Source organism: Rana temporaria, chromosome 6 (assembly GCF_905171775.1).
Source record: "Rana temporaria chromosome 6, aRanTem1.1, whole genome shotgun sequence".
NCBI lineage: Eukaryota > Metazoa > Chordata > Amphibia > Anura > Ranidae > Rana > Rana temporaria.
Window position 1 is genome coordinate 29,020,066 of NC_053494.1, and position 12,261 is coordinate 29,032,326.

At 46.5% G+C, this 12,261-nt stretch overlaps 1 protein-coding gene across 3 annotated transcripts in view; it reads right to left on the reverse strand.

Moving 5' to 3' along the window:
* The window catches only part of CAPN15 (calpain 15), an 89,645-nt gene that overhangs the window by 29,223 nt on the left and 48,161 nt on the right, over positions 1-12,261 (reverse strand). For all 3 annotated transcript variants that reach the window (XM_040356543.1, XM_040356542.1, XM_040356541.1), the window contains exon 2: positions 2,791-3,943. In XM_040356543.1, the coding sequence (XP_040212477.1) occupies positions 2,791-3,930 (1,140 nt within the window). In that variant the 5' untranslated portion in view covers positions 3,931-3,943. The remainder of the gene's footprint in view (positions 1-2,790; positions 3,944-12,261) is intronic.

The window sequence follows — 12,261 nt, forward strand, 5'->3', positions numbered from 1 at the left end:
TGCGGGTTGCTGCACAGATGTCAATCGCACCCTCAAGTCTCCAAAAGTAGTACAGGAGAGTAGAGTCGGACGGTGCCATTGCTGGAAATTGGTCGCCAATTTGACATGTGAAATCGCATCAATGTCAACCTAGGCTACGTAATGCTTAGAGGTCTTGTGTCTCCCCCAGCATGTGACTTGACTGTGAAAGGAAAAAGCAGCAGACAGGTGAGCTTGTTGCTTGTGAACTTGATGCTCCCTGTTAGCACTTGGGCACTGCAGCACACCTACAGAGCTACATTCCATTCTCTTCTGTTCGCTCACTGTGCATTTTGTAAATTGATAAAAACAAAATTAACATACCGTATATACGCGAGTATAAGCCGAGTTTTTCAGCCCTTTTTTAGGGCTGAAAATACCCCCCTCGGCTGATACTCGAGTCAGTGTACCTGAAGGGCCGTGAGCGTCCATTGTTTAAAAGTCGCAGCTTCCTCCTGGTCCCTTCCGTGATAGGCGTTTCCCAGCAGACACTGTGTTCAGTGTTCCGCCTATCACGGACCTTCTCTTGTCCGAGGATGAAAAGACGTCAGTGATTGGCAGAACACTGAACACAGTGTCTGCTGGGAAACGGAGTCCGAGGATGAGAAGACGTCCGTGAGAGGCTGCTGGGAAACGCTGATCACAGAACGGGACCAGGAGGGGACCGCGACTTTTAAACAATTCAGGTACACCGTTTTGGGCACAGGGAGGCTGCAATGGGCACAGTGAGGTTGGGCACAGTGAGGTGGCAATGGGCACAGTGGGGTTGGGCACAGCGAGGTGAGGTTGGGCACAGCGAGGTTGCAATGGGCACAGCGAGGCGTGCAGATGGGCATTGTGGACCCTCTTTTCCGCTTGCAGTAGCTGCTGCATTCTCACCCTAGGCTTATACTCGACTCAATAAGGTTTTCTCAGTTTTTTGGGGTAAAATTAGGTACCTCTGCTTATACTCGAGTATATACGGGTGTATATGATTTTAACCACTTGAGATCCGCGCTATGGACAAAAGACGTCCACAGCGTGGCTCTCAAGTGCCGGGTGGACGTCCTGTTGTTCCCTGTGCACGCCGCTGGGGGCGCGCAGCGGGGAAACACTGTGCCCGGCGCATCGCTCGGGAGCCGATGCGAGTGCCTGGCGGCCGTGATGTCCACCAGACACCCGCGATCGTCGGTGACACAGCAGGGACGTGGATCTGTGTGTGTAAACACAGAGCTCCACGTGCTGTCAGGGAGAGAGGAGACCGATGCTGTGTCCCTTTACATAGGGACACAGATCGGTCACCTCCCCCAGTCACCCCCCTCCCCCCACACAGTTAGAACACGCCCAGGTAATACATTTAACCCCTTCCTCACCCCCTAGTGTTAACCCCTTCACTGCCAGTCACATTCATACAGTAATTAGTGCATTTTTGTAGCACTGATCGCTGTATAAATGTGAATGGTCCCAAAATTGTGTCAAAAGTGTCCGATACGTCCGCCGCAATATCGCAGGTCTGACAAAAAAAAAACGCAAATCGCCGCCATTACAAGTAAAAAAAAAAATATCTATCCCCTATTTTGTAGGCGCTATAACTTTTGCGCAAACCAATCAATATACGCTTATTGCGAGTTTTTTTAACAAAAATATGTAGAAGAATACGTATCGGCCTAAACCGAGGGAAATATTTATTTTTTTTTAAAAAAATTGGGATTTTATTATAACAAAAAGTAAAAAATATTGTGTTTTTTTTCCAAATTTTCATTTTTTTTATGTTTATAGCACAAAAAATAAAAATCGCAGAGGTGATCAAATACCACCAAAAGAAAGCTCTATGTGTGGGAAAAAAATGATAACAATATAATTTGGGTACAGTGTTGTATGACCGCGCAATGGTCATTCAAAATGCGTCAGCGCTGAAAGCTGAAAATTGGTCTGGGCACGAAGTGGGTTTAAGTGCCCAGTAATGAAGTGGTTAAAGCATTCTTACTTTACAGCATTTCTTTACACCTGCCTAAACTTTTACAGAGTACTGCATCTTTACACAATACCACCAGCAGTTCTGGATGTGTACTTGGCTGTTGGGGCGTAAAAGGAAAGATTTGCATGGCTCCGCCCACTTTCCTAAAATAAGGAACGATTCTCTTGTATTTGGGATATCTGGTGGAACAAGACAGGAGAGCACCTTCATTTTAAGAAAGCTTTACTGTACTATGCCAAGGAAGAGAGCTGAAAATGTGGATCAGTTCCACCAAACGTCATCTAAAGTTAAAAATAAAATGGCGTACAGGCAGGCTCTTTATTGCAGAAGAGATTTGCATCCAGAGTGGATGGGAACAAAAGGGTATGGGTAGGAGATCTAGCAGCTGGTGCCCATAAGCCAACAGGTAATGCAGCCCCAATGGTATAACACTTTTGCATAATCCTTTAAAATCAGCCAACGTCACCATGCTGGTCACTAAGGATGAGCTCCGGCGTGTTCGCATTGAACACGTGCGGAGCCCGCCATTAAGTCGGTACCCGCGCTGTGCTAATCACAGCCAGGCAGACATTTCCCGATGCTCGGCTGCAGAGATCAGGAAATGTCTGCCTGGCTGTGATTAGCGCAGCGCGGGTGCCGACTTCCTGGCGGGCTCCGCACGTGTTCAATGCGAACACGCCAGAGCTCATCCTTACTGGTCACTCTGTCAATATTTCTGGCCATATGACAAACAGAAAGAAAGGAACTGATGAAGGAAAAAGCATTACATGAAGTTTAGAGAATTTTCTAAAAAAAAGTACTTGTAAATGGCTTACCTCTCGACAAAAACTGACAATATTCTCCCAAAGCTCCTTGGCCTCGCCCTCGTCCGTCTGCCTTCGTGTCTCCGCCCTGACACTCTCTCTACGCCGCAGCATTCTCCCCCCTCGCTTGTGGTGCTGTGCCAAATATACCTGTGGCGTGTGGCAAGCCACACAGTGTGTGGATAGAGTCTCATTTAAGAGGGTACATGCTGGGCAGGCCCACTCTGCCCTACGGGGAGCTGGTATGGGGATCACTACTATGCTGGAGGGTGATGGTAGTCCCTCAGTTCCAGTTGAACCATTAAGACCCTCATTTGTCCGCACTGCCCCGCAAACTCGACATCTGCTGGCACTACTAAGATTCCGAAAGGTGCATTTCCCGCACGGCCAGCTGGTGTCAGAGCTATGTGGATCAGCAGAAGATGGCGTTGTTTCAGGTGTTGGCATTTCCTCTTCCAAGACGCTCAGGCGTTTAGGAAGACGACTTGAGGTGGAAGGAGGAGGAGAGAGCGGATTATCTGGTGCCACTTCCCTTCGACTTCTTGGTACGGGAATATTATGTGGTCCAGGTGACAGTGGCAGTGACGGCAGCGGTCTGGGGGAATCTGGTTCACGTAGAGGACCTGAGGCTTGTTCATCTGGGCCCTGAAATGCAGCAGGAGGTGGGACAACCTCAGGGACAACCAGCGCCTCTGGCGGGATTTTGGGCAAAGACAATTTGCGTGGCCCACCACAGGCAGAGCAGGAGCTGGACACAGGAGTGTTAAGCAGAGTGCAGCGTGGACAACTCCACCCAATAGCTGGTACAGATGGCAGGCTAGGAGGTGTAATGTCCTCAACATCCGAATCTTGGGTAGGAGAGACTGCGTCCTCTTGAGGTCCGCGTGAGATGCCATTGGGAATGGCCGGAGGAGGCAGAAACCCACAGAGCTGGCAAGTGGCTGGAGGTGGTGATGGGTTGATGGGAGCGAGATTGGAGAAGGTACAGCGACTGCAGGACCAGCGTTGCTCAGCCGAGCTGAGCCGCAAGATGTGGTTGAGGTCCGGAAGGTGGCGTGGAGCTTCACAGATGGAGCAGTGTCGCTGCCCCTGAGGATTCAAGAAGGTACAGCGACAGCATGACCACTCCCCACAGGAGGAGGGGGCAGCCATAGGGACTGGAAGCCTAAAAAACAAAAAGCAATAAAAAAAATCAGTGAGCCACAAAGAAAAATGATATGACATGACATGCATATACACACTCAAACCAGTAGAGGGATATTCAATAAAGCAGCATTAAAAGCAGACAAGAATACAAAGTTATTAAACATGGACTATCACAAGTGAACGATTTACAAGTTATACAATCTTTGAACTACTTGCTCAGTGCCCTATAGCAGTTTTACTGCTACAGGGCGGCAGCTGTGCGCCGGATAACGTATATATACGTAAATTGGCATTTCCGCCTGTAGGGGGCGCACCAATTCTGCTGTAAATATTCACATCAGAAGCTGATCTGCGGGTGCCAGGCACTCGATGTCCTCCGGCACCCAACAATCGCCAGTAAAGAACACAGAACGGCAATCTATGTAAACAAGGCAGATGGCCGTTCTGACAAAGGGGAGTGGGGGGGTGTATTGTGTTCATTTTTTCCCCTAGTAAAAACAGCACACACACTGTACACCAAAACACTTGCTAGGCACACATTTAACCCTTTGATTGCCCTAGATATTTAACCCCTTCCCAGCCAGTGTCATTATTACAGTGAGTGTGTGTATTTTTAGCACAGATTAATGTCACGTCAGTTAGTATCGGACTGTCCGCTGCAATATCGCAGCCCCACTAGAAGTCGCTGCTCATTGCCCTTACTAGTAAAAAAATATATAAAATACAATTTCCATAAATATATACCGTAGTTTGAAGATATAAAGTTCACGTAAACAATCCACATACGCTTATTGGGATGTAGCAGAATACATACTTGCCTAAGTTTATGAAGGAATTAGATTTTTACCATTTTTTTTAAATTGGGTATGTTCTAAAGCAGAAAGTAAAAAATAATGTCCGGGATTCACGTAGAATGGCGTATCTTTGTGCGGGCGTAACGTATCCTATTTACGTTACGCCTCCGCAACTTTTACAGGCAAGTGCCGTATTCTCAAACGAAAGTTGCGGCGGCGTATCGTAAATAGGCCGCCGTAAGCCAGCCTAATTCAAATGTGGTAGATGTGGGCGTGTGACCCCATGTAAATGACGCTTTTTACGAACAGCGCATGCGCCGTCCGTGAAAGTATCCCAGTGCGCATGCTCCAAATTAACCCGCAAGAAGCCAATGCTTTTGACGTGAAAGTAAATGACGCCCAGCCCTATTCGCGAACGACTTACGCAAACGACGTAAAATTTTCAAAATTCGACGTGGGAACGATGTCCATACTTAACATATGTACGCCTCATATAGCAGGGGTAACTTTACGCTGGGAAAAACCTAACGTAAACGGCGTATCTGTACTGCGTCGGCCGGGCATACGTTCGTAAATTTGCGTATCTAGCTGATTTACATATTTCTAGGCGTAAATCAGCGTACACGCCCCTAGCGGCCAGCGTTAATATGCAGTTAAGATACGACGGCGTGAGAGACTTAAGCCGGTTGGAATCTAATACAAATCTATGCGTAACTGATTCTAAGAATCAGGCGCATAGATACGACGGCTCGGACTCAGATACAAGCTATACACTCACTACTTTACATTGTAGCAAAATGTAATTTCTTCAGTGTTGTCACATGAAAAGATATAATAAATAATTTACAAAAATGTGAGGGGTGTACTTACTTTTGTGAGATACTGTATATGAATGAAAGTGAAACTTCTGCTATAACTAGGTCTTTGCAGAAGAGTAAGGAAGTGTTGAATAAAAAATGTTTTTATTGGTGTCCCATGACAGCTAGAAAAGTAATAAAAGCCCGATAACCTTTCTCCACTGTGGCCAGAAGAAATAAAAAAATAGCTTTCTTATCAGTTCAACATTAAGCTGTAGTCTAAAAATATCGTTTATAATTGCCGAGTTGATTAGATATCTTATATAAGCAATTTCATATGTCTCCGTTTGTGAAGCCAGAATGGGAGATTATGCATTATTTAAAATATAATTCAACTCGTATTTAAAAAATGTACCCAAATATAACGCTTTATGTGCTAATTTGCATTGACAAAAAAAAAAAAAAAAAATCAATAGATTATCTGTACGATGCAAATCAAAGTTCTGGATTCCTTAAAGCGGAGGTTCACACAAAAAGTGAACTTCCACTTTTTGGATCCCTCCCCCCCTCCGGTGTCACATTTGGCACCTTTCATGGGGGAGGGGGGTGCAGATACCAGTCTGAGACAAGTATTTGCACCACTTCCAGGTTTGGATCCCTGCGGGTAATCCAGCCTGTCACATCACCCCCCGCTGTCTTCTGCTTCCAGGAGAGAGCCGGGACCTTGCGCATGGGAAGTAGGGAATCGGGCAGTGAAGCCGCAAGGCTTCACTTCCTGATTCCCTCACCGAGGATGGCGGCGGAAGCAGCCAAGGACCGAGCGATTTCTCAGCCTCAGCAGCTGACATCGCGGGCGCACTCGACAGGCAAGGCCCCTTTCACACTGGGGCGGGAGGCGCAGTGGCGGTAAAAATAGCGGCGCTATACCATGGGACTTGCCGCGGGATTTGGCTGCTAGCGGTGCAGTATTAACCCCCGCTAGCGGCCGATAAAGGGTTAATACCGCCCTCGGGCTTTCACATTAAATATGCAGTGCAGGAGTTTTTCAGGCGGTATAGCAGCGCTATTTTTAGCGCTGTACCGCCTGAAAAACTCCTCAGTGTGAAAGGGGTCTAAGTGTCCATTTTTTAAAAGTCAGCAGCTGCCGTGTTTGTAGCTGCTGGCTTTTAAGGAAAAAAAAAAGCGCCGGAACCTCCGCTTTAACCACTTCAATACCGGGCACTAATTATTAGCTTTCAGCGCTGTCACACTTTGAATGACAATTGCGCGGTCATGCAACACTGTACCCAAACTACATTTTTATAATTTTCTTCCAACAAATAGAGCTTTATTTTGGTGGTAATTGATCACCACTGGAGTTTTTATTTTTTTACTAGCTAAACAAATGGAAAAAAAGACTGGAGTTAAAAAAAAAAAAGTTTTTCTTTGTTTCGGTTATAAAAAAAAAAAAAAAAAAAAAAAATCCTTCTTCACTGACGGGCACTGATGAGTTGGCACTGATGGGCACCTCTGAAGGAGGACGTAAAAATTCAAAACTCGGCGCGGGAACGACGGCCATACTTAACATTGAATACGCCACATATAGCAGGGGTAAGTATACGTCGGAAAAAGCCGAACGCAAACAACGTAAAAAAAAAACGGCGGGCGTTCGTTTCTGAATCGGCGGAAATCGGAATTTGCATATTCGTCGCGTAAAAAACCGAAGCGTCACCTAGCGGCCGGCGGGAGATTGCAGCCTAAGATCCGACAGTGTAAGTCACTTACACCTGTCGGATCTAAGGGAGATCTATGCGTAACCGATTCTTATGAATCAGTCGCATAGATCCGACCGTCGGATCTCAGAGATACGATGGCGTATCAGGAGATACGCCATCGTATCTCTTTCTGAATCTACCCCACGGTCCGTATTCATCTGATCCCCCATGGGGGAGAGCGGAGGAAATGCAGGGCGGTCCCTGCACAGTGTGCGGGGACCGCCCTGTAAGCAGACGGCTCAGCGGGGATTTTACATAGGATCCCCGCTGAGCAAAGCGGACACACGGAGGCGGATCATTACTGATCCGCCCGTGTGAAAGGGCCCTTACACTAGCAGCATTTAAAAATACATTTCATGATTTTATGGAATATAAAACCTTCATAGGTGTCTTTTCAAATGTATAACTGGAGCTCGGCTTTAACCTTCTGTGATCCGACACAATTACCATCTGAGTAAAGTTCCTCGAGGGTCTACTTTATCTCTACCATGCATTACTGAGCACTTCTGATTACTGGAAGTCCTTGTTGGAAAATTCTGTCATCGTTAAGCAGCTGTTCCCTTTCTCCCTAGATAAGCAAAGACGCTCACCGCACATGAACTGCAAACCAGGAAGGAAATTCACCATCTTCTCTACCGCATGTCCCTGGCTAGAGAAACACGTGTATGGCTTTCCTAACCTTTTACATTTCACTTTTCCAAAGCCAAATAAATGGACCATTTAAAGGGGTTGTAAAGGTACAATTTTTTCCCCTAAATAGCTTCCTTTACCGTCGTGCTCGCCCCCTCCCTTGGACTACAGGAGAGTCAGGACGCCCACTAACACAAAGCTCCTTTCTCTATCTGCAACATAGAGAGCGTCCTGACTCTCCTGTAGTCCAAGGGAGGGGGCGAGCATGACACTCCACACCAGGGAGAAAGCCTTGCATTACTGTGTGGAGTTACAGACAGAAGAACAGGAAGTGAGGATTTCTCAGAAGAAATAAGGACATTTAAAAGCAAAATGGAAGGATGAGGTAAGTGAAGGAGGACGGCACTAAGGTAAAGGAAGCCATTTAGGGGGAAAAAAAAAAAATTGTACCTTTACAACCCCTTTAACATCGTACAATATACAGTAATGTTCTTTGCTCTTTGTCTTGCGTACTAAACGTGAGCCGTACATTAGTATACCGCCATTCTCAGGAAGTTGTTATAGTCATAAAAGATAAAACGATTGGAACGCCGCTTGATCGCCCTGACACTCTAAATCAACTAACCCCACTTAATAGCTGGACTAAAAGACAACCTTTTCCTTCTTAACTTTCTCCCCCCCCCCCCATGCCATTTCAGCTTTCTTTCTCATTTAAGATGCACTTGAATCGGAATGTAAATTTCAGTAGACACTATTAGAGGACTACACTTTCAATGATGACAACTAGGGTTGTCCCGATACCACTTTTTTAGGACCGAGTACAAGTACCGATACTTTTTTTCAAGTAGTCGCCGATACCGAATACCGATACTTTTTTTAAATGTGTCCCCAAATGCAGCCATGTCCCCCCACAAATGCAGCCATGTCCCCCCCCCATATGCAGCAATGTCCCTCTAGCCATGTCCCTCACATATGCAGCCATGTCCCTCCAGCCATGTCCCTCCATACCTTTGCCGCCGAAAGCCGCCGCATGGAGAAAATCACAGCATTCATTTGAATAGCTGTTTTGCCCGCATGTATAGACACTCCCCCTTGCTCGGGATTGGACAGATCACGATCACCCATCCAATCCCGAGCAAGGGGGAGTGTCTATACGCGCGGGAACACTACAGCTATTCAAATGAAAGCTGTGATGTTCCCGCACGGCGTTTAACCCATGCGACGGCTTTCGATGCGGCGGTGCGATGCGGCGGCAGCGGCGGGGGGGGGGGGGGGAAGTATTCTATTTAGGTATCGGGGGTATTTGCGCGAGTACGAGTACTCCCGCAAATACTCGGTATCGGTACCGATACTGGTATCGGTATCTGGACAACCCTAATGACAACAATGGTTGGGTAGGTTACCTGCGCGTAATTCGAGAAGATTATCAGTCCGAACCCCTTTTGGGATTCTCGGGGGTGGGCTTCCGTTCACCCCCCCCTCCCACCCCTTTTTTTTTTCTCTCTCTATCTCTTCCCCTCTTTTTTGGCACAGCTGACTCCTACCCTTGTTTACCTTAGGGGGACCCTATGAGCCCGAGGACTAGGTCAGCCCTCACCCGTTGGGTTGGTGCCGCGGTTACCCTCCCGTCCACAGAGTAGTTCCCTTTAGGGGTGGATGGTTTGAGGACGTGACTGACATTGGTATATCATATGATCTTTTTAGTAACAGGGCCCCCGACCCCATGCACCTCTCCGGGTGGATCTTCGCTCCCTCGTCCGGGGTTTCGGGAGTGGGTTTAGGTCCCCTCTCTTTTAGAGGACCCCCAATTTATTTATGAAATGGATATTTTATTGGAGCACTCTTTTTCTTATTATAAAAATTTTACAAGACTGGAATAAAAATTTGGTCGCTGTTTATTTATCTCTGTATGCACTTTGTGACATTGTTAACCTTATGTAATGCAATGTATATGTTACTATTTCTGACTGCTTCTATATATCTAATAAAAACATTTGGAACAAAAAGAAAAAATGCACAGGAAAAAAAATAAATAAAAGATAAAACGAAGGGATAAACAGAAACTATCACTGGGTCTTGTGCAAGTAGAATATTAATACTGGCTACATAAAAAATAAACCAATGAATCACAAAGGGATGGTAGTCAAAGCAAAAACACTACAAGGGAAACAGCATTGTTAAAAAGGTATCAGTCAGGAGAAGAGTACAAAAGAATTTCCAAGGTATTAGCTATACCAGGGGTGCCCAACCAGTGGCCCGGGGGCCACATGTGGCCCACGGAGCCCTCCAATGTGGCCCGCGACTTCCTGCTCTGGGATGGAATAGAATAGAATACTGTTAGTAAAGGCAAGTTTATTACCAAAATCACAGGGCCAGATTCATGTAGAATCGCGGCGGCGTAACGCATCGTATATACGTTGCACCGCCGCAAGTTTTCATCGCAAGTGCCTGATTCACCAAGCACTTGCGTGAAAACTTACGCCGGCGGCCTCCGGCGTAAGCCAGCGTGATTCAAAGGGGCGTGTGCCATTTAAATTAGGGCGCTCCCGCGCCGGACCTACTGCGCATGCTCCGTTTTGACATTCCCGCCGTGCTTTGCGCGAAGTGACGTCATTTTTTCGAACGGCGGCGTGCGTAGCGTACTTTCGTATTCCCGGACGTCTTACGCAAGAAAAAAAATTTTTTTAATTCGACGCGGGAACGACGGCCATACTTTAACATGGGCTGTGTAAAGTTAGGGCAGGTAAAACGACTACTAACTTTGCGACGGGAAACTATACTAGCAACGACGTAACGAACGCGAAAAACCGTCGTGGATCGCCGTAAAACCTCATTTGCATACCCGACGCTGGAATACGACGCGAACTCCACCCAGCGTGTCGGATCTAAGGGCTATCAATGCGTAACTGATTCTATGAATCAGTCGCATAGATACTCTGAGAGATATGACGGCATTTCAGGAATGCGGGTCCACTTTAGGGGTGTGCGCTATTCGCCGGAGCGCGCGCAATACCCCGATAAATACGGTATATGGTCATATCTGTTCTGCAGTGGTTACCGGGCTGCTTACAAACTGATTCGCAGGTGCAGAGCAGTGCACCTGCAGGTTACCTGCACTGAGCCATAGGCCCCTTTGACACGGTCAGTCCGACCCAATCGGACCCTCCATTTACCTCTAAGGAGTAGCAGATTTAAATTGACTTGTGTCCGTTTACAAACGCCTACCTCCAATCCGATCCACAAAAAAAAAAAAGTAGAGTGGGCTCTATAGAGTAGAGTGGGCTGCCATCCACCCGCTCCGCTCATTGTGGCCGCGACCGGTTACCAAGTCACTTAGGTGGCCCTCACTCTTCAAAAGGTTGGGCACCCCTGAGCTATACCATGGAACACAGTCATCATCAATTGGAAAAAATACGGCACAACAGTGACATTACCAAGAACTGGACGTCCCTCCAAAACTGATGAAAAGACGAGAAGAAAACTGGTCAGGGAGGCTGCCAAAACACCTACAGAAACTTTAACCACTTCAGCCCCAGAAGATTTGGCTGCTCAAGGACCAGGCCATTTTTTGCAATACGGCACTGCGTTGCTTTAACTGACAATTGCGCGCTCGTGCGACGCTGTACCCAAACAAAATAGACGTCCTTCTCCCCCCCACAAATAAAGCTTTCTTTTGGTGGTATTCGATCATCTCTGCAGTTTTTTTTTTATAGCGCAAAAAATAAAAACACAATATTTTGTACTTTTTGCTATATCAAATATCCTAATTCTGTATTTATTTTTTAAAAAGCACCATTTTTTTCAGCAGTTTAGGCCGATATGTATTCTACACATTTTGGGTAATAAAAATCACAATAAGCTTATAGTGATTGGTTTGCACAAAATAGGGGAAAGATTTATGGCATTTTTATTATTATTTTTTTTTTTACTAGCACTGTTGGTGATCAGCTACATTATGGCGGACAGATCGGACACCTTTGACACATTTTTGGTGCCTTTGGCAATTATACAGTGATCAGTGCTAAAAAAAAAAAATGCACCGATTACTGTGTAAATGTCACTGGCAGGGAAGGGGTTAACACTAGGGGGTGATCAAGGGGTTAACTGTGTTCCCTTGTGTGTGTTCTAAATTGTAGGGGGATGGGAGTGACTGGAGGAAATGACAGATCGTTGTTCCTAGCTAGTAAGAACTCACGATCTGTCTCTCCTCTCAGAACAGGGATTTCTGTGTTAATAAAACATGTATATAACATTACATTCTGCTCTATACGGCGCCTGCGCACCGACTAGGAGCCGTATAGAGCCAACTCGCAGTTCGGCTACTTTCGGAAACTCGTGACGCGCCTTATCCGCCGGGGGGGA